The sequence below is a fragment of the Zonotrichia albicollis genome, chromosome 20 (assembly GCF_047830755.1).
Source record: "Zonotrichia albicollis isolate bZonAlb1 chromosome 20, bZonAlb1.hap1, whole genome shotgun sequence".
NCBI classification, from domain to species: domain Eukaryota; kingdom Metazoa; phylum Chordata; class Aves; order Passeriformes; family Passerellidae; genus Zonotrichia; species Zonotrichia albicollis.
The window spans coordinates 9486002-9506725 of NC_133838.1; the positions used below are offsets into that span (position 1 = coordinate 9486002).

Here is a 20724-nt window from a genome sequence, read left to right on the forward strand (position 1 = left end):
TCACCCACCACAAACAACTGGTTCATCAACTTATTTATTCTTGCTCCTGTGCTTATCAGGCTGTGAAAATTTCACATTTTAGCTCATCCTTTAGTTTTCCAATAAGCAGGTGCATTTCAGAGGGAGCTCCACGAATTCCTCAGTGCTCCATGTGGCTGCAGGGCCATTGGCCCATTCCAGAAGGGCAGGATTTGTCCTCAGTGTTCTTAGCCAGCATTGCTGACCTGAGAGTGCTTGGCAGTGCTTTGCAAAGATCAGGGGGTTATTTCAGGCTGGAGTGTTTTTATCTGATACATGAACCATGGGCACCTGCTGACTGACCAGGAAAGAGGGAAGTGTTGGGAAGGATGTGCCAAGTACAGCCCTGCTGAAAGCCAGGGAGCTCTGCAGCTGCTGAGTGTGTGTTTCATGTCAGAGTGTGTCCTGGTTTTCTTTAGGGAAGGGGATGTGTTAACTGTGCATGGAAAAGAGTCCCTGATCCTTGTTTGTGAGCAGGAAATGACTGCTCATGCTGGTGTTATCCCATTTAATGGTGTTCCAGCAAAGTGAGCAGTGCCCAAGAGCAGCATGGAGGGCATTGCAGTGCCAGACTGATCAGCTGTTCCTCTGAGCACCAGGCTGTCCCACTGCTCCAACACAGATACCCTTGCAGGAAACCAGGGTGTGTTTCCCTCCCTCAGCACCCAACTCTGCTTTAATCTGACCATCTGTCACCTCAGAGCCCACTGTGCAATCAGTGTGCTAAATGTGCCTCACCATTTGCTCTCTGGTAACTGAACTCATCTTGCTGCTGACTGAAGTCTTTTTCCCTGCTAGATATGTCCAGGGAGCTAACAGAGGAAATGTTGCATTTCTCCATTAGGGAAAAGCTAAATTTAAATATTTCCTCTGTTGACAATATCAGTAAATGTCTCTCTCCTGTCCTTGTGCATTAATCTAAATTCATCCTGCTAATTTATCTCTCTTCTCTTGCAGAGAGGAGAGTAGGGAGAGGGCAGTGAGATGGCAGAGATCTCCCTCACACACCTGCATATTCTCTTACTCCAGTTGTGAGCCCTCCAAGCATTTTCTAGGCAATGCCCCGAGCAAGGTCAGGGAGACAGAGCTCCCCCATGTACTCACATTCCCTTCTGGTCACATCATTGCCTTCCTGGCTGCTTGTTGTGCTTTGTGCTGTCTTGGAGTGTTGTTGTGACCCCTGACATGCCAGAGTGTCTGAGACAGGATCACTTTGGCTTCAGCATCCCAGGGAATAAGAGGCACACAGAGGAAAGTCAGGTTCTGCTGCCTCTTAGACGTGATGAGAAAAGGAGACTTAGAGGGGATGGAGCAAGGTGAGGTCCTCACTGGTGTTAAAAGCTTTTCTAACCTGGGAATGTTTCCCTTTCAAGGTGGCAGACAGAAAGCCCAAGTCCTCAACACGAGCCTGATGCACTCAGAGTCGGAGCTGGACAGTGATGAAGCCATCTTCACATGGCCTGACCGGGAGAAAGGGAAACTGCTGCGCAGCCAGAACGGCTCCCTGCGCAACGGGCAGCTGAGCCTCAAAGCCAAGAGCCAGAGGGAGGAGATCCTATAGCCCCCCTTGGGCAGCCTTGGCTGGAGCTCAGCAGGGAAGGCCAAATCCCATCCCTGTCCTAGCAGGGCCTTTGGAGGCCGCTTTGACCAGGACAACGCTGCTAACTCGTTTCACAGAAAAATAACTTTGGTTTTGTGGGTTTCTTTTCATTCGGTTAAAACTGGTTGTACTTGAATTTGAACTTCAAGGGAAATCAAAGGGAGGAGAAGGCAACTGTGAACCCCAGGAGAAGAGTCAGGAAAGGATGGAGCTGGCATCTGGAGAGGGCAGGACAGAACCACTTGGAGCAACTGTGAATGTGCAGGATGCTCCTAAGCCACCTCAGACTGCACTGGAGGGAGCACCTGTGGACTTCCAGCTCACTTGCCTTGGAGCTCCTTGGAGAAGGAAAGTCAAGGACTTGAGCTGTGCTCTGAGCTCCCTTCAGGCTCCCATAGCCTACCACAGGCTAGTTATGCTGTCCAACGACTTTCTTCTCCTTTACTCCCACCTTCCCTAATGGTTTGAGCACTATTTTAATGTAGATTGTCCTTTCACATGCACTTGGCTGCTGTTGGAGTGTAGAGGAGGGGGAATGTAAACACTCTGGCAGTTTGCAGGTAGGAGAGGGGTTTGTGGCTGTTCCCAATCACTGTCAGGCTGCTCTCATGGGGAGTGTTGGGACTTGGTGCCTGTTGATGTGTGAAAAGCTGACCTGTGGTTACTGCCCAGGCTGGGAGACCCCCTCCTGCAGCAAAGTCCTGCTTGGTACCAGAGCTGGGGACACACACACCCACCTTTGGTACCTCTGTCCAATGTCTGGCTTCATTCCAAAGCTGTGACATGTTCTGTGGCCCCAGCACCTTCTGTTGGTCACCAGGCCGTCCATGAGGCTGGACATAACCATATCTCAGTTATGGAACACTATGTACTGTGGTTTTTTGGTTTGGGTTTGTTTTTTTTTTTTTTCCTTAAAATTTGCACATCCCAGGTGATGGGGATTGGTCTGTGCAGTCCCCAGCTGGCTGCTCCCTCAGGCTGGCAGCTCACTGGCCCTGTGCTGGTGTGGCTGCAGAGCCCTGTGTGCTCCCATCACAGTGTCAAGAGCACACTGATGTCCTTTTGTGGTGGAAAAGGGAACTCTGGGTGCCCAGGGGTGGTGGGCAGTGCCAGCAGCACGTGGCACAGCGTGTCACTGTGTCCCTGAGCCCAGGGGCAGCAGGGGGTTCCTTTCCCATTGCCACTCCTTTATCTCACTGTGCTGCTGTCGTGAGTTGCACCCTGTCCTCGGGCAGAGCTCAGCCTCGTGCTGGCATGGAGGATGCCACTGCTTCTCTGGGGATGGGTGGGCAGTTCATTGCCTTTCTTTGTGTTTAATTTAAAAACTGGAAACTGGTTTCATTGGCATTTTTTTTTCCTTCTTATTGAGCTATGAAAGCCAAAAGGCTTAAAGTTCCTCAGTTGTATTTATATTGCTGCACTACTGATTTGTGTTGAGCTAGATGAAGATTAAACACTATTGAACGTGAGGGGGTGTTCCCTCACTGAATGTAGTCGTGGCTGCTGCTGAGTTTATTTTTTGGGCAATCAGCTGTTGCTCAGGCCAGCTCTGGAGCCTGCAGCTCTCCCAGTGCTGAGGCTGTGGCATTTGCTGGCGTCACAGGGGCCACCCTGTGCCTGGGCTGTCTGGCACACAGCTGGGGCTTGGCTCAGGCTTCCCCTCCCTGGAGGCTCCTGCACCCTCCAAACCCACCCAGGACCACACACAGGCAGGGCTGACCCTGGGAGGCTCCTCAGAGGGCACAGCCCAGGGCTGGCTGTCCCATGGCCCCACACTTAACTCTTGGGTGACACCGACCTCTGTGTGCGCCTTCATGTGGGTGTAAGTGAGCAAACTGTGGGAACAGGAGGCTTTGGAGCTGCAGGGATTGACCAGGTGTGGCCCTGAGGCTGCAGCTGGGAGCACTTTGTGATGGGAGAGGGGAACTGTTGGGCTCTGCTGAGTTCTGGTCATTGGGGATTGTGCTTTTTGAGCCCCTCTCTCCTGCCCATCCCAGGGAGGGCTCAGGCACTGCAGGGGTCAGTGCCCTTCTCAACAGACCCAGGGTGGGCTTTCAGTGAGCCTGGCTGCTTGTTACAGGAGAGGGAATTGCAATCCCTGTTACCTCCAGCACCTTTGTTCAGCTGTTCCCTTCACCCCTGTGTTTCACTGTGGGGTCACAGCCCTTCAGGTGGGGGTGCTGTACTGAGGGGCTGCTCCTCAACCCAACTCAAGTTTGGGCTTTGGGGGAGGTTTTGGCCTTCCCTCCATGCCCAGCAGCTCCAAGTCACTTGCCATCTCTGAGTGCAGCTTAGTGACAGCACAGCACAGCTCACATGAGATTCCTGGCTCCCATTGTTATTCCCTGGCTGTGCAGCCTCTTCCCCCTCCACGTGTTAACCCTCAGCGCCACCAAACCTTCAGGAATGGGGACAGGCTCTGCACCCCAGCTTTGGGGGGCACAAGGACGTGTGGGGCTGACAGAGGTGAGGAGACCCCACATGCTGAAGGTGGGAACAGGCCCCAGGTAGGAGCAGGGTGGGCTGTGTGCTGCAGTGCCCTCCCCAGGGGTGTGCCCAGAGCCTCCCTGGGCTTTTGGGATCCCTTTCCCTGCTCTCCTGCTCTCCCAGTGCCACTGATGTTGCTGCTGGTTTGTTACCTGAGCGCCGCGAGCGTGCCCTTGCTCAGGAAGGTTTCTGCATTGCTATGCTGTATGATTTCACAATTAGACACTGGCTACAAGTTGCCCACGTGTGGAAGTTAAAGGCTGAGACATCTGTCAGATGAACCAGCACCTTCACTCAGTTTTATTTCCTTTAACATATTCAAGCACTAGTGAAGATATTTGAGGCACATTCTATAGATTTTAAATAGTTTGCTCTTAAATCTTTTCCACATCCTGCTGCATAGCTGGGGGTGCCCAGCCTGTGTGCACTTTGGTTAATGATGTTTGGTGATTCCAGTGTTACTTGGGTCAAGACTAAAATTCTTTTTTTTCAAACAAAATGCTTCTTGAAAATGGGAAGATGTTTCTTGCAAATGGGAAGATGTTTTCCTCTTTGTCCAGTTTCAGCTGTGGGACAGGTCTCACCTAAGGCTTCATTTCACAGGAAAGCAAAGCAGCAGCTGCCCCACACCTGGATGGCAGCACCTCCTCATGCAGCAGAGGAACATTTATTAGTTAGTGGAGTCCTTGAAGGAGGTGACTGTGGCCACCTAGCTCTAGCTGGGGCTGCCTGTGTAGGGAACACAGTTTAGCACATGGCAGCCAGGAGGGACTGATGGCACTCGGACACAGATTTTTTGGAGATTCACCTTCAGGGTTGTCCTTCTGTCCATGGGGTGGGCTGGAGCCTCTGAGTTCACTTCCCTCAATGTCACCTAAGGACAGAGGAAGCCGGATCTGCTGAGCTCCCCAGCTTGGCTCTGCTTGGTGGGTGGGGAGAACTTACAGCAGCTCCAGAACAGGAGATTGGGGCTTCTCACTGCCCTGAGGGCAAAGAGCTGCTCCTGCCTCCAGCAGATTTTGGTCTCTGTCACATCCCCATGAGGGGATCAGTGCCTGGCTGGAGCCTCAGAGCATCCTCAGTCTGTGAAATTGGTTTTGTTGCTGGAATTTCACAGCTCAAGAAACTGAGGCAGCTGTGGCCAAGGCAGCAGTGAGGGCTCTCCCACCGTGGCTGTCCCGGTGTTTTGGTGGCTCAGCAGCCGGGGAAGCCCCGCAGTCCCTCGGGTGCTGGGATTTGGCCGAGGCCAGGCGCCTGTCGGGCTGTGACAGAGCCGCAGAGGTCGGGGCTGCAACCGCAGCTGCACCACTTGTGCCTCCCTAAGCAGCACCGTGGCTACAAAGAGTTAAAAAAAGCCCAAAAAGCTCTTTCCGGAGCCAGAGGAACCCGGTTTTTCCTCTCTTTGTGCTCATCCTGCTGCATGTGCTGTCCTTGCTCCGACCGTGTGGATTTGGCGCTGCTCCCCAGCGCCTTCCTGTCATTAGGATTCCCTGGATTGCTGCTGCTTTCCTTCTTCAGCCGGGCTCTCCCTGACAGCAGCTCCCGCACCTCGCCCGGGTCTCCCGTAGCCACGGGGGGGACACAGTAATGATTTCTCCGTAAATTATCCCTACGCCGAGGGTGCGGGCACACTGCAGGGTGCTGGTGGGACACATTGTGACACCTGCGGAGATGCCAGAGATGCCACAGTGTGGCACCTCCACCACCGGCTGGGGAAATACCCCCGGGGCTGTTCCAGAGCCGGGCAGGAGCGTCGGTCACGGCCCTGAGAGAGGCCGGGATTTGCGGGGGCTCAGCCGCAGGACCGACCCTGTGCCGGCCGTGTGGCCCCATCACAGCACACCTGGTCCCACCACCAGCACCCCTCACGTCCCTCCTGACCCAGCATCACTCCCCGGGGGTTGTCGCAGGCATTTTGGGGCGAGCGTGGCTGGCTCGGAGCAGGAGTTGCAGAGCATCCCCGCTCCTGCCTCTCCTCTCCCGCTGCTCCTCCTGCTGAGGCAGAGCCCCGCGGGGCATCGGCGGCTGCTGCGGTGGAGGCCCGCGGGCACCGTCACCCTCCGTCCATCCCTCCGTCCGCCCGTCGGTCCAGGCGGGGCCCCGTGCTCCGAGTGAGTCCGTGTTTCCATTGTTCAAACAATCTCTTTTCCACACGCGGTGCCAAGGGCTCCCCGCTCGCTCCCGCACGCGCCAGTATATTTAGCTGCCTCTAAGCCTCTACCTTTCCTTATATAGGAGAGGCCAAACGAATTTCTCACTCTCATTATTAATAGCCTGAGAGGAGCTCTTAGGAGGCTGCCAAAAATAGCAGGCAAACAGAGCGCACCCGGCGTGGGGAGGGTGTCGTGGCAGGCAGGGAGCCGCCGGGACCGCCGCGGGAGGGATGCCACGCTGCTGGCCCTGGCTTTTCCCTTTGGGAGCCACGCTAAGGTGTCTCCCAGCATCCTGCCCCTTGCCCTGCCGGCTCTCTGCAGGTAGGACAGGTGGGGCTCCGGGTGGGCAGAGCAGCTCTGTACCCCCGGACTTGGCAGCTGGGGATGCTGTGACAACCGCCCCGTGGTTGGGGACACCCCAGGTGGGTGGCCTGGGGACACCCAGGGATGCCCGTCCGCACAGGGAATCTCGTGTGGCTCAGGTGGTGACAGATTTCACCCTTCTGTGCACTCCACCAGCTCCATTTTGCCCTCGAGCTGTCCTGGGCTGCTGCTGGGCCCGGTGCTGTGTGCCGGCTCCCCCACGACAAGGCTTGGGACCCCCGAGGGCGCCCGGGGGACGTGGGGCAGGTGGCAGAGCTGGGTCGCTGTCTGCGTGCTGGTGACAGCCCTGGCTGTCTCTGTCCGGGAGGGAGAGGGTTTCTCAGCAGAGATCACCCAGAATCGGGCACGTGTGCCGGGACACCAACGCCAGGATGGGGAGAGCGAGGAGGGAGATTTGGGGTGCCCAGGGAGCGAGGGGTCTTCAGCTGCACCCGTAGATGTTGCATCCCCGGCAGGGTCTGCCTTAAATCCCTCCCTCCTCCCTCCCTCCTGGCGAGGAACTTCTCCCGCTGAACTGGAGGATGCTGCAAGCTCCTGCGGACGAGCCGGAGGAGTCCTGTGGCAAAGTCAAGGCGAGCAGGGAAGCAGCGTGCTCGTGCCGGGTGTCACCGCAGCTCGCTGCCGCCAGCCCAGCCTGCTGCGGCCGCTGTCACCTCCAGCACCGTGAGTGGCCTTGCGGGAGGGAGCTGCGGGGTCTGCGGGGGGCAGGGGGGCTTTCCCCGCCGCCAAGGTTTAACCTTCAGCGAGCCCGGCCGGTGCTGAGCCCGCCGGGGCCGGGGATGCTCCGGCTGCGGGCGCCGGCAGCGTGGGCGGGGAGGGGACGCCCCGGGGAGGGGGACACCGCAGCCCCCCCTGCTTGGGGCCAGCCCTGTGCGGGCGGAGGAGCGGGGGTGGCTGGGGGGACAATGGGGTTCCCCGGCATGTCCCGGCTGCAGAGGGGTCTTTGGGGTGAATGCTGGGGCTCTGCGGCCCTGCTGCCTGCGGGGGTCCCCCTGCAGCGGGGTGGGTCGCCCCCTCCCCAGGGAGCCGAGACACAAAGTGGGGACATCCCACGCCTGCGGGATAGGATGGGAAACCCAACTTCTGGGCACCTCGGCATCGCGTTTTGGACCGGCACGGAGGGAAGCGCTGACCACCACCGCCGGTGCACCGGGGTCATGCGCCCACCGCCCCGACACTGGTAATGCCGGGCCAAGGGACGGCAGGACGGAGCCGGGGTGATCCCCCGGGCACCCCGTGCCAGCGCTCCCCCTGCACCCTCCTGCTTGCTGGGCCTCTTGGTGTTTTGTAAGTCACCCAGCAGCTGCTGCAGTGGGGATGGATGAGCTGGGGGGGCAGCGCTGGATGGGAAAACTTGGAAAGGGCCCTGCGGGGCAGCGGCTGCAGAGCTCGGCCAGGGACGCGGCGCTGGCGGAGCCGGGGGAGAAAAAAGACTCTTCCTTTTATAGCCAAGCCGGGGTTGTTGGGTGCCTGCGGACGCGTGGGTGCCACCACGGCCGGCCCCGGCAGCCCCTGCAAAGCCGCCTGGTGCCCGCAAACCACCCTGGCCGGGCACGGAGCTGCTCTCGGGGCACGCAGAGAGCACGGGGGCTGCCCTGGCCGGGGATCCACAGCCGGTGTGCGGGCATGGAGGATTCCTGGAAGAGGGGCTGCCCCAGGCCGCAGCTCCCTGGTGGGTTTCGGCTCGGGGTTTACAGCAGCGCTGGGGCTGGGGAGGGCTCGGGGATGCCTTCGGGGGTGGGGGGCACGCCCGGGGCTGCAGAGGGGTTGGTGGGGACGACAGGGAATGTCCGGGCACAGAGAGGGCAGTGGGGTAGAAGCGGTCTGTGGAACAGGGCAGGGGCAAGGAGGGGTGGTGGGAGCAGGCAGGGGGGCCCGGGCTGGAGCAGGGGACACAGCGAGGTGCTCTGGATGCAGTGAGGATCCCCTGGAGCTGGTGCAGCCTCCAAGGTCACTGGGAGAGCCCAGTCGAGGGCTGTGGGAGCAGTGCCATGATCTGGGGCTGTGTGGGCCACTCGGGCTGGGGTGTCTCTGATTCCCAGCCCTGGGAGCCTGCCCAAGGTCAGCCGAGGTGACTGGAGATGAACTCGGCTGCCATGTGAGAGCCCTGGCTCTGTGGTTTCAGGGTGGGTTCAGCCCTGAGCTTTTGACTCCCACTGCAGCCTGGCAGTGCTGGCAGTCCCTGGGACCCCAGCACTGCTGCAGCAAATCCTCAGGGCAGCCTGGCACTGCACTGCAGGGCCGGCAGAGCCCCGGGGGTGAAATGGGTGCATCTCTGCAGCCTCGGGCTCAGGACACCCACTCTGTTTGGTTTGGGGTGGTTCGGGGGTGCTGGTGCTGCCAGACACGCTGTGCCCACTGCTCCTGCTGGGCTGGGCCCTTGTCCAGGCTCCTGGGAGCCGTGTGTGGGATGCTCAGGGTGGGATCCCTGGGGAGCAGCCATGGGAAGCTCCTGGGCTGCTGGCACAGCATCCTGGCTGTGTCAGGCCGTGCCCCACAGCAGTGATTGGTGTCTTGGGGGGCCCTGAGCAGTGACTGCTGCCTGTGGCTGCTGTGAGCTGGGCTGGTGACGTGAGGCTGCACTTGGCACCCGGGGGCTCCTTGCAGGGAGCTCTGGTGTGTGTGGCCAAGCTGCTGGTGCTGAGTCACGGCCACGCCGTGTCCAGCCAGCCCCTCCTGCCCACAGCCAGACCCCCACGCACCCCTCACCTCCTGTCCTGAGACGGGGCAGCCCAGGGAACCCCAGAACACTCCCTGTACTTGCCATTGTCCCATTCCAACCGCAGGTTTAGGGCTGGGAAGGAAACTAAAGTCAGCGTGCATCCTCTGTCACCCTGCCGTGTCTGTGCTGGGCATGGGAAGCCCCCACAGCCCCCTCAGACTGTCAAGACTCTGAGTTCTCAGCTGAATCCCTCCTCCCATGGGCAGAGGCAACTCCAGCACTCACAGTCCAGAGCTGCTGGGTGGGGAGGGGCCCAGAGTCCTGTGTCCTTCTCCTGGCTCTGCAAACAAAATGGGCAGGGGCATGGGGGTGTGGGAGGTGGGTCCCCACCTACACTGACTTTATGTGCACCAGCTGAAACACTGCTCTGGCACCTGGACAGATATGGGGGTGTGGAGTTTGGGGGTCATGGAGGATGCAGGAGAATGAGTTGGTGCATCCTGACCCAGCACAGCAGCAGCATGAACCCCTGCCAAGCCAAGAGCCAGGGCCGAGGAGGATTCCCCTGTGGAAATGGCTGCAGGCACAGGCACCCACCTCTGCCACCCATCCCTGCTGGCCCCCGTGGGCTCACAGGACACGGCCCTTGGCTGTGCCCCCGTCTCCTCACAGGTGCAGCTGCACAGGTGCCCCCACAGCCAAAACCACTGAGCTTCAGCTGCATCCTGGAGTATCCCATCAGCCTCAAAGTGCAGCCACCCCCAAAACACCGGCCTGAACACTCTGCAGCCACTGAGGGGCTCTGGGTCCGAGGCACACATGGGTTGGCCGTGGCTCCAAACATAAAGAGCTCCCAGGTGCCTGCGGGCACCGAGGCCATCTGGGCAGTGCCTCCACCTGGGCTGCACCGGGGAGAGGATGAGGATGGGACTGGGGGTGGGCAGGAGGCGCCCCCAGAGCCCCTGCCCGCTCTCGGGTTTCACCATGGCCACGGGCTCCTTGCAGGACCTCACTGGGGCTGGGGGACACGGCCAGCAGAGGGGCAGCCCCGTGCCCTGCGCCCCCAGCCCCGCGGCGCCCGGCCCTCCCTCCCAACCCTACATACTTCTTCATATGCCCATATGGAGCCGGCCGGTGCTATGGAATGTTAAGAAGTATGTATTTTTGGGCTGGGACCCCCACGCCTGGAGCCCCCCATCACCAGCAGCGACCAGACGGAGCCTCCGGAGAGACGATGCGTCCCCTGGGGCTGGTAAAAAGGAACCAGATCAACTTGCAACTGGATTTGGTCCCCTTCAACCAGCTGCAGCGGCGCATGAGCTGCAGCACCCGCTGGCCCTGAGGGCTACATCAGTGCTGACCCGAGCGGGATCGGGCTGAGGAGCGGCTGCAGGGACCGGGACAAACGGGGGTGCAGAGAGGGGTTTCGGCCGGTTTTTAAGGCTGCCCTGTGGGGAGGAGGCAGAGCGGCTCCACCTCTGCTCTCCAGACTGCTGTGGGTGCTCCAGGAGCCGCGGAGTTTCACCGGTCCCAAACCTGCTGGGGAAAGGCTCCGTGAAGCCACAGGAGCCCCGGCACAGCCTGAGCAGCCCCAGCCCGGCGCGTCCTTCCCCCTCAGCCCCCGCCCGAGGCCATCGGGGCCAAAGGACTCCCTGAGGGTGCGACCCCGAGGGCCCCAGCCCTGCTCTAGCAGAGACAGCACCATCAAGAGTTAAGAAGAAAGTGAAACGGAGCGATGGCTCCGAATTTCCCGGAAAGCAGCTGACCCACAGCTGCCTTTCCTGGCGGGAGCTTTTCCGAACGCCATTGGACCCTCAGAGCGTAAACGAGACTTTGGTGTCGTGGAGTGTCGCGGTGGGTGTTTGGGGACAGCAGCCTTTCTGTAATGGGGGGACAGTACCGGGGGCTGCTCCCCTCGCTGTGCCGGTGGAGCGGCCGGGCAGGAGCCGGGGCTGGGGACAGGAGGGGTCTCTTCTTGTGAGGGGAGGGGGCCGGGGTCTCCTGGGTGGGAGAGGGGCGGCTGGGGGCGATCGTGGAGGGCAGCAAAGCCCCGCTGGTCACAGCTGCCGGCCCCGCAGAAAAATCTTCTTGCTTCCCAAGGTACCGGGATTAGAGCAGACTCATCGCAGATCTCGCTCCTGTCCAGCTTCCCATGAGTAAGTTCCGTGGCTCATGGGGTGGGGGGCCCGGACTCTGGCGTGGGGCAGATCGAGGGGGCACAGAGACCCTGGGGTTCGTCCCTTCTCCCCTCTTCTCTGGGGCCTCTGCAGGGCTGAAGGAGGGCGGCGCTGGCAGAGCTGCTGCTGCCTCTGGGACCCTGCCCTGCCCGGCACAGGGCGCTGGGCTCCAGCTGGGAGGAGCTTTACTGCCCACACACTCCCGCCCATCTGTCATTTTCTTTTTCAGGCTTTCTTCCAGTTGCCGTGGCTTACCTCGCGGTACTGGTCATAGGTGCTGCAATTTTGGGTGAGAATTTGACACGGGATGAGCAACGCTCGGCTTAGCTTGTTGTGCTGCTGAGAGGGAAGGGGCAGCTCTGAGCGCTGCCTGGAATTCTGCCTGGAGTTGTGTCTGCCCCCGGTGCCGCAGCCCTGCACGCTGCTCCTCTCCTGCCGCCCAGGGCTGTCCCCGTCCCTGCAGCCCCAGCCCTCGCTGCCCGCTCTGCTCCCTGCCTGCTTGTGGGGAGGCCGGGTCTGGTGCAGGTGGCAGGGGGAGATGGGGGTCACAGAGAGAACCCTAACGCTGCTCTGCCCTCCCTGCAGCTGTCGCAATGAATCAGCCCATGGAGACCTCTGTGAATGCCGGGGGTGCACACGGTGATCCTGGTGAGTGGGGAGGGCAGGGGGCCTGGGCTGTGCTGGGTGGAACACGGGGTTGTAGCCTGGGCTTACTCTGAAGCCAGAGCAGCCCTTGAACCCCTCACTGGTCTGAATGTGCCCAAACTGCGGGAAAGGGATCCATCCCAATGTGGTGGGAAGAGCCAGGACCCCCTGGGGTTGGGGCTGAGGGCATTGGGGCTGTGCAGGCAGGTGAGTGCTCTGTGGCAAGAACTGCTGTGTCCACTGGGAGCAGTGGACACAGGTGGAAATGGAGAGTAGAAAGGGGCTGGATATGCACAGAGAGCAGAGCTGACTGCAGGCCAACTCTCTGGCACAGACAGGGGAGACTCTTGCTGGAGAGACATTGTTGGCTGTCCCTGCCTCATGCTGGTCCATCAGCAGGCAGCCTCGATGCTTCTGGGACCTGACACTCCTGTCTTTATAGGGGGGAAACAAAAGGCCAGCCCCTCAGGCTGCAGCCAATGCCATGCTGACCAGAAGAAGAAAGCCTGATCACCATGGCCAGTGAACAGAAGGTGATTTCCTTCCCTCCAACAGCCTGCTTCATGTCTTCCCACAGCATGGACTAGAATGCCATCAGTGATCAGCAGCTGACCATTTAACAGATTTGGATGGCCTTGAGCATTAAATGCTTTTGAATACTTTAATAGAAGTGCATTTCTAGTGTGTGTGGTCGTGGCTCAGGTTCCTGCCTCATCCTTGTCCCTCAACAGGCAGCGTCGATGCTCCTGGAACATCACCCTTCTGTCTTCGCAGGGGCTGCATAAATGGCCTGACTGCCCTCTGAGCAGCAGCTGATGGCCTGCTGGAACAGAAACAGCTCCCTGTGCTCAACGCAAGGGAGCAGAAGCAAGTTCCCTTCCTTCCAAGCACAGATTCATATTCAAGTGGCTGGTGCTGGAAAGTCCAATCCCTCCCACAGCTTCTGCTTTCAATGATTTGGAATTCAGCAGTAAATAAGCAATAAATGCACAGTGCTGGCATGTCTGTGTGGTGGTACTTGGGTGTGTGTGGTGGCTCAGGTTGCTGTCCTGCCGCTGGGGCTGTGCTGTGCTCCAGGAAGGGATTGCACAGGCTGTGTTTCCAGCCTTGCTCCCTGTCCCCTGCACACCAACTCTGTTTGGTTTTGGGTGGTTCAGGGCTGCTGGTGCTCCAGACATGCTGTGCCCGCTGCTCCTGCTGGGCTGGGCCCTTGTCCTGGCTCCTGGAAGCCGTGTGTGGGATGCTCAGGGTGGGATCCCTGGGGAGCAGCCATGGGGAGCTCCTGGGCTGCTGGCACAGCATCCTGGGGGGAGCACGGCTGTGGTGGCAGCCACCGTGGTGGCTCACGGCAATGGTTGGTGTCTCAGGGGTGGCACTGAGCAGTGACTCTGCTGCCTGTGTGTGCTGGGGCAGGGCTGGTGATGTGAGGCTGGACTTGGCACCTGGGGGCTCCTTGCAGGGAGCTGTGGCCGGTGTGGCCAAGCTGCTGGTGCTGAGTCACTGCAAACAAGATGGGCAGGGGCATGGGGGTGTTGGAGTTTGGTGCTGTCCTACACTGGCCCAGCTACTCCAACCTTCAACCACTGCTCTGACAAATGGACAGGGACATGTGGAGGGTGTCCTGTGAAGCACAGGGTGGCAGGGGAATGAGTTGGTGCATCCTGGCCAAGCAGCAGCAGCAGCAGTGACCCCTGCCAAGCCAAGAGCTTGGGCTAAAAGAGATTCCCCTCTGGAAGTTGTTCCAAGCACAGGCACCCACCTCTGCCACCCATCCCTGCTGGCCCCTGTGGGCTCACAGGACACGGCCCTTGGCTGTGCCCCCATCTCCTCGCAGGTGCAGCTCCACAGGTGCCCCCACAGCCCAAACCACTGAGCCTCAGCTGCATCCTGAAGTATCCCATCAGCCTCAAAGTGCAGCCACCCCCAAAACACCGGCCTGAACACTCTGCAGCCACTGAGGGGCTCTGGGTCCGAGGCACACATGTGTTGGCCATGGCTCCAAACACGAGCAGCAGTTTGGTGGCTGCGGGCACCGAGGCCATCTGGGCAGTGCCTCCACCTGGGCTGCACCGGGGAGAGGATGAGGATGGAACTGGGGGTGGGCAGGAGGCGCCCCCAGAGCCCCTGCCCGCTCTCGGGTTTCACCATGGCCACGGGCTCCTTGCAGGACCTCACTGGGGCTGGGGGACACGGCCAGCAGAGGGGCAGCCCCGTGCCCTGCGCCCCCAGCCCCGCGGCGCCCGCCCCTCCCTCCCAACCCTACATACTTCTTCATATGCCTATATGGGCTACCCCGAGGACGGGAGAGCCTCACTCCTGCCCTAGCACAGGCAGCAACGCCAAGACTTAAACTGGGTGACTTTATTAAATTAAATTAAACTTTAATTTAAGAAATTAAATTAATTTAAGAAATTAAAACTGAGTGACTGGTTTAAGAATTTCTCGGAAATCAGTTGACCCACCCCCGCCTTTCCTGCCGGAAGGTGCAAGGGTGGGTCCACTTACTTTCGGCCGCCATTGTCCCCTCAGAGCACAAAAGGCACAGCAGAGGTTGAGGTGCCGCGGTCCCACGGTGGGTGCTCGGGGACAGCAGCCTTTCTCTGAGGAGGGGACAGTACCGGGGGCTGCTCCCCTCGCTGTGCCTGCGGAGCAGGCACTGATCCCTGGGACGGCCAGGATCGTGTGCATGGGCTGGGGGGTCTCTTCTTGTGAGGGGAGGGGCCGGGGTCTCTTGAGTGGGAGAGGGGCGGCTGGGGGCGATGGTGCCGGGCAGCAAATCCCCTCTGATCCCACCTGCTGCCTATGCAGAGAAATCTTGTTCTTGCTTCCCAAGGGACAGGGATTAGAGCAGATTCATCGCAGGTCTTGCTCCCGCCGGGCCCACCATGCGTAAGTTGGGTGTCTCGTGGGGTCTGGGACACGGGACTTGCAGTGGGACAGACGGGGAGGGGGGCACAGGGACCCTGGGGTTTGCCCTTCTCCCTTGTGGGGCCTCTGCAGGGCTGAAGGAGGGCGGCCCTGGCCCAGGGCTCCGGGCTCCAGCTGGGAGAGGGGCTTTACTCTCCACACTGCTGCCCTTTGGTCATTTTCCTTCTTAGTTCCCGTTCCGGTCATCCTTGCAATTATAAAGGTCGTTGGATTACCTGTAGTCATGGCAGGAATTACAATTATAGGTGAGAGTCTGGCACGGGATAAGCAGCATTTGGGTTCTCTTGTGGCGCTGCTGAGAGGGAAGGGGCAGCTCTGGGCAGTGCCTGGAATGGAGCACTGGCCAGAGGTGAAAGTGGAGAGCAGAAAGGGGCTGGGTGTGCTGATGGAGCAGAGCTGACTGCAGGCCAACACTCTGGCACAGACTGGGGAGACTCTGGCTCGAGAGACATTGTTGGGTGTCCCTGCCTCATGCTGGTCCATCAGCAGGCAGCCTCGATGCTTCTGGGACCTGACACTCCTGTCTTTATAGGGGGGAAAACATGAGGACTGATCTGCCCTGCAAGCAGCAGCAGACATCATGCTGTCCATGGAAAGAGCTCCAAGTGCCCACTGCCAGTGAACAGAAGGTGATTTCCTTCCTTCCAAGTGGCTTGATTCATGTATTCCCACTGCTGGAACTGGAAATCCCCCAAAGACCCCCAGCTGCCCCTTTAACAGATTTGGATGGCCTTGAGCAATAAATGCTTTAGAATACTTTAACAGAATTGCATTTCTGGTGTGGGTGGATGTGCTGTTGCTTGGTGTGTGTGGTGGCTCAGGTTCCTGTCCTGCAGCTGGGGCTGTGCTGTGCTCCAGGCAGGGATTGCACAGGCCGTGTTTCCAGCCTTGCTCCCTGTCCCCCTGCACACCCACTCTGTTGGATTTGGGGTGGTTCAGGGCTGCTGGTGGTGCCAGACACACTGTGCCCACTGCTCCTGCTGGGCTGGGCCCTTGTCCTGGCTCGTGGGAGCCGTGTGTGGGATGCTCAGGGTGGGATCCCTGGGGAGCAGCCATGGGGAGCTCCTGGGCTGCTGGCACAGCATCCTGGGGGGAGCACGGCTGTGGTGGCAGCCCCGTGGTGGGTCACGGCAATGGTTGGTGTCTCAGGGGTGGCACTGAGCAGTGACTCTGCTGCCTGTGTGCGCTGGGACAGGGCTGGTGATGTGAGGCTGGACTTGGCACGCGGTGGCTCCTTGCAGGCAGCTGTGGCCGGTGTGGCCAAGCTGCTGGTGCTGAGTCACTGCAAACAAGATGGGCAGGGGCATGGGGGTGTGGGAGGTGGGTGCCCTCCTACACTGGTCCCAGTTCACCAACCTTCAGCACTGCTCTGTGAAATGGACAGGGGAATGTTGATTTTGGGGGTCCTGCGGGATGCAGGGGACAGGGGAATGAGCTGGTGCATCCTGACCCAGCTCAGCAGCAGCAGCAAACGGGGATGCAGAGCGGGGTTTGAGCCGGTTTTTGAGGCTGCCCTGTGGGGACGAGGCAGAGCGGCTCCAGCTCTGCTCTCCAGACTGCTGTGGGTGCTCGCTGGAGCCGCGGAGTTTCATCGGCCCCAAACCTGCTGGGGAAAGGCCCCGTGAAGCCACAGGAGCCCCGGCACAGCCTGAGCAGCCCCGGCCCGGCGCGTCCTTCCCCCTCAGCCCCAGCCCGAGGCCATCGGGGCCAAAGGGCTCTCTGAGGGGACACCCCAGGGTGCGGACGGGACAGCCCCAGCCCTGCTCGAGCAGAGGCAGCACCATCAAGGGTTACCCAGAAAGCGAAACTGAGCGAGCGGCTTCCTTTCTGATTTCTCGGAAATCTGGTCACCCAACACACCCTTCCTCGTACTTTCCTGGAACCCTTTGTCCGTCATAGCACGGTTCGCACAGGCCAGGTTGGTGGCGTGAGGTGCCGCGGTCCCGCGGTGAGTGTTTGGGGTCAGAAGCCTTTCTCTGAGGGGGGGAGAGAACGGGCGACTGCTCACCTCGCTGTGCCGGCGAAGAAGCCGCCAAAACCCGGCCGGGCAGGAGCCGGGGAGGGGGGTGGTGCTGGGGGGGTCGTCTCTGGTTTTAAGGGGAGGGGGCGGGAGTTCCTGGGTGGGAGAGGGGTGGCTGGGGGCGATCATGCCGGGAAACAAAGCCCCGCTGGTCGCAGCTGCCGGCCACGCAAAAAAATCTTGTTCTCGTTCCCCAAGGATCCGGGATTAGAGCAGAATCATCGCAGATCTCGCTCCCGCCCAGACGACATTGGGTAAGCTGGGAGGTTCCTGGGGTGGGGGCCTGGGTCCTGAGGGGGGCAGATCGAGGGGGGCACAGGGACCCTGGGGTTCGCCCCTGCTCCCCTCTCCTCCCGGAGGGCTGAAGGAGGGCGGTGCTGGCAGAGCTGCTGCTGCCTCTGGGACCCTGCCCTGCCTGGCACAGGGCGCTGGGCTCCAGCTGAGAGGGGCTTTATTGCCCACACTGCTGCCCTTCTGCCCTTTTCCTTCTTAGGTACACGGGTAGTCACCGTTGCAGTCATCCATCTGCTCATCACTGGGTCTACAGTTGGAGGTAAGAATTTGGCACGGGATGAGCAACGCTCGGCTTCGCTGCTTGTGCTGCTGGGAGGGAAGGGACAGCTCTGGGCAGTGCCTGGAATGGAGTTGTGTCTGCCCCCGGTGCCGCAGCCCTGCACGCTGCTCCTCTCCTGCCGCCCAGGGCTTTCCCCCTCCCTGCAGCCCCAGCCCTCGCTGCCCGCTCTGCTCCCTGCGTGCTTGTGGGGAGGCCGGGTCTGGTGCAGGTGGCAGGGGGAGATGGGGGTCACAGAGAGCACCCTAACGCTTCATTGTCCTCCCTTGCAGGAGCAGCAGCAATGGATAGCAGGCCTAGCTGCTCTGAAAGTAAGGGTGAGTGAGGAGGGCAGGAGGCCTGGACTGTGCTGGGTGGAACATGGGGTTTTAGCCTGGGCTTACTCTGAAGCCAAAGCAGCTCTTGAAGCCATCCCTGGTCTGAATGTGCCCAAAATGTGGGAAAGGGATCCATCCCAATGTGGTGGAAAGAGCCAGGACCTGCTCGGGTAGCTGTCAGGGCTGAGAGGATCAGGGGCTGTGCAGGGAGGTGAGTGCTCTGTGGCAAGAACTGCTGTGTCCACTGGGAGCACTGTCCAGGGACAGAAAGGCAGAGCAGAAAGGGGCTGGGTACGCTCAGGAAGCAGAGCTCACTACAGGCCAATTCCCTGGCACAGACTGGGGACACTCTTAGTGGGGTGCAGCCCAAACCACTGAGCCTTGAGTGCATCCTGGAGCATCCCATCACCCACAAGGGCAGCCACTCCCAAACACCATCCTGAGCATCCTCCAGCCACTGAGGGGCCCTGGGTGTGAGGCACACATGGGTTGGCCATGGGTCAAAATACGAGGAGCTCTGTGCTCAGTGGTGGCAGTGGGCACAGGGGCCATCTGGGCAGTGCAGGTGGCAGACTGGGCTGGCACGTGCTGAGTGTCCCGTGCTGTTGTGGGTTGGTGGGGCAGTGGGCAAGGCTGGGTGGGTGGGCACTCCGGGGTGTGCCCCTTCTCCCTGTTCCTCCCAGCCTGGGGGGACACTGGGACCTGCAGCAGACCCCATAGCATTGTCTAATACCTGGTGGAGGGCTGAGACTCAACAGTAGGAATTGCTGAGTCATGATGAGATAGCAAAATAAGCTCCTGTCTTCTGCCTCTCGAACCCTAGCTTGTGTCTGTAACCCCAAAGGTCACTTTCCCCTAACACTTACTATTGCACAAGTTTGTATGTCTCTGTACCCTATACAAAGGGGCTGTTTTAGCCCATTCAGCAGCAGAAGAGCCGTTGCTGGAACCCTTCACAGACCCCTCAATAAACCATTGCTGTGGAATGCCAGGACCCTTCTTCTCCTCTCTCTCATCTGCTTCTCCCCCTAGCCCTCGGGCACCTTAGGAAGTAAATAATGAGCTGAAATCATAATAGCGATGATGATCATTAAAGAGCTGAAATCCACTAAGCATGCTTGAAGTAGCCAGTGGCTATGAGCTGACTGGGTATTCGGGAGCTCTGTCTCCAAGAGGGACTGAGGTATCCGGATAGGACTGCCTTGCTCAGGAGCTAAGCCTGCTCTGCAGGCTGGGGCAGCGGGGAGACCCCTTAGGGACCCACCAGTGGCCTCTTCCCAGGGGTCTGCAGGGGGTGGAGGCAGATGAAGGCAGGGGGAGGCTGGAGGAGCTGCTGGTGCTCAGGGGAGCTTTGCTGTCCATGCTCATGTCCTTCCTCCCCTCCTGCCATTTTCTTTCTCAGGGAAGAGAAGCAAAGGCGTTGAATCTGACCATAGAGCCACAGCGGAAGTTGGTGAGGATCTGTCACTGCATGAGCAGCGCTCGGGTTCACTGCCCGGTGCCAGCCCCGTGGGGTCCTGGGGACTGGGCTGGGCTGGGGGCTGGAATTACCAGGGCTGGGGAGAATTGGGGTGCAGGCAAGAGGAGAAGGGGCAGCTCTGGGCGCTGCCTGGAATGGGGTTCCGGCTGCCCCCGGTGCCGCAGCCCTGCACGCTGCTCCTCTCCTGCCGCCCAGGGCTGTCCCCGTCCCTGCAGCCCCAGCCCTCGCTGCCCGCTCTGCTCCCTGGGTGCTTTTGGGGAGGCCGGGTCTGGTGCAGGCCGCAGGGGGAGATGGGGGTCAGAGAGAGCACCCTAACGCTGCTCTGCCCTCCCTGCAGAAGAAAAAGCAACGGATGGCGACTCTGACTGGGAGGGTAGTGGGGAGGTCAGGGGGCTGGGCTGTGCTGGGTGGAACACGGGTTTGCATCCTGGGCTTACTCTGAAGCCAATGCAGCTAGTGAAGCCATCACTGCTCTGAATGTGCCCAAACTGTGGGAAAGGGATCCATCCCAATGTGGTGGGGAGAGCCAGGACCGACTGGGGTTGAGGTTGGGGCTGAGGGCATTGGGGCTGTGCAGGCAGGTGAGTGCTCTGTGGCAAGAGCTCCTGTGTCCAATGGCAGCACTGGCCAGAGGTGGAAATTGAGAGCAGAAAGGGGCTGGGTGTGCTCAGGGAGTAGAGCTGACTGCAGCCAACTCTCTGGCACAGACTGAGGAGACTCTTGCTGGAGAGACATTGTTGGCTGTCCCTGTCTCATGCTGGTCCATCAGCAGGCAGCCTCGATGCTTCTGGGACCTGACACTCCTGTCTTTATAGGGGGGAAAACATGAGGACTGACTCTGCCCTGCAAGCAGCAGCAGACATCATGCTGTCCATGGGAAGAGCTCCAGGTGCCCACTGCCAGTGAACAGAAGGTGATTTCCTTCCTTCCAAGTGGCTTGATTCATGTATTCCCACTGCTGGAACTGGAAATCCCCCAAAGACCCCCAGCTGCCCCTTTAACAGATTTGGATGGCCTTGAGCAATAAATGCTTTAGAATACTTTAACAGAATTGCATTTCTGGTGTGGGTGGATGTGCTGTTGCTTGGTGTGTGTGGTGGCTCAGGTTGCTGTCCTGCAGCTGGGGCTGTGCTGTGCTCCAGGCAGGGATTGCACAGGCCGTGTTTCCAGCCTTGCTCCCTGTCCCCCTGCACACCCACTCTGTTGGATTTGGGGTGGTTCAGGGCTGCTGGTGGTGCCAGACACACTGTGCCCACTGCTCCTGCTGGGCTGGGCCCTTGTC

At 59.9% G+C, this 20724-nt stretch overlaps 2 protein-coding genes and 2 long non-coding RNA genes across 4 annotated transcripts in view; all 4 read left to right on the forward strand.

Moving 5' to 3' along the window:
* Nucleotides 1–3111, forward strand: part of KIAA0319L (KIAA0319 like) — a 30639-nt gene extending 27528 nt beyond the window's left edge. The window contains exon 21 of the mRNA XM_074555406.1: nucleotides 1392–3111. Within this exon, the coding sequence (XP_074411507.1) occupies nucleotides 1392–1579 (188 nt within the window). The 3' untranslated portion in view covers nucleotides 1580–3111. The remainder of the gene's footprint in view (nucleotides 1–1391) is intronic.
* Nucleotides 3112–5776: 2665 nt separating this feature from the next.
* LOC141731345 (uncharacterized) lies at nucleotides 5777–13127 on the forward strand. Its single transcript, XM_074555971.1, has 8 exons — nucleotides 5777–6187; nucleotides 6584–7305; nucleotides 7665–8314; nucleotides 11405–11460; nucleotides 11711–11770; nucleotides 12067–12129; nucleotides 12569–12659; nucleotides 12901–13127. Exons 1-3 carry the CDS (start codon nucleotides 5777–5779, stop codon nucleotides 7861–7863), a joined length of 1332 nt encoding a protein of 443 aa, XP_074412072.1. The 3' UTR covers nucleotides 7864–8314; nucleotides 11405–11460; nucleotides 11711–11770; nucleotides 12067–12129; nucleotides 12569–12659; nucleotides 12901–13127.
* Nucleotides 13128–14602: 1475 nt separating this feature from the next.
* Nucleotides 14603–15821, forward strand: LOC141731297 (uncharacterized). The gene is made up of 4 exons (XR_012583331.1): nucleotides 14603–14698; nucleotides 14960–15015; nucleotides 15225–15299; nucleotides 15587–15821. It is a non-coding gene; the product is annotated as an uncharacterized LOC141731297 (long non-coding RNA).
* Nucleotides 15822–16922: 1101 nt separating this feature from the next.
* Nucleotides 16923–20493, forward strand: LOC141731295 (uncharacterized). The gene is made up of 6 exons (XR_012583329.1): nucleotides 16923–17002; nucleotides 17273–17328; nucleotides 17568–17627; nucleotides 17918–17962; nucleotides 19365–19415; nucleotides 20258–20493. It is a non-coding gene; the product is annotated as an uncharacterized LOC141731295 (long non-coding RNA).
* Nucleotides 20494–20724: the final 231 nt, after the last annotated feature.

Excerpts from the sequence above, each read along its gene's own strand:
- LOC141731345 (XM_074555971.1), top strand. The coding sequence starts at position 5,777 with ATGCCAGAGATGCCACAGTGTGGCACCTCCACCACCGGCTGGGGAAAT. Across the intron at positions 6,188-6,583 it reads GTCCATCCCTCCGTCCGCCC|GACAGGTGGGGCTCCGGGTG; the intron begins GTCGGTCCAGGC and ends CTCTGCAGGTAG. Across the intron at positions 7,306-7,664 it reads CCGCTGTCACCTCCAGCACC|GGAGCCGAGACACAAAGTGG; the intron begins GTGAGTGGCCTT and ends CCCCCTCCCCAG.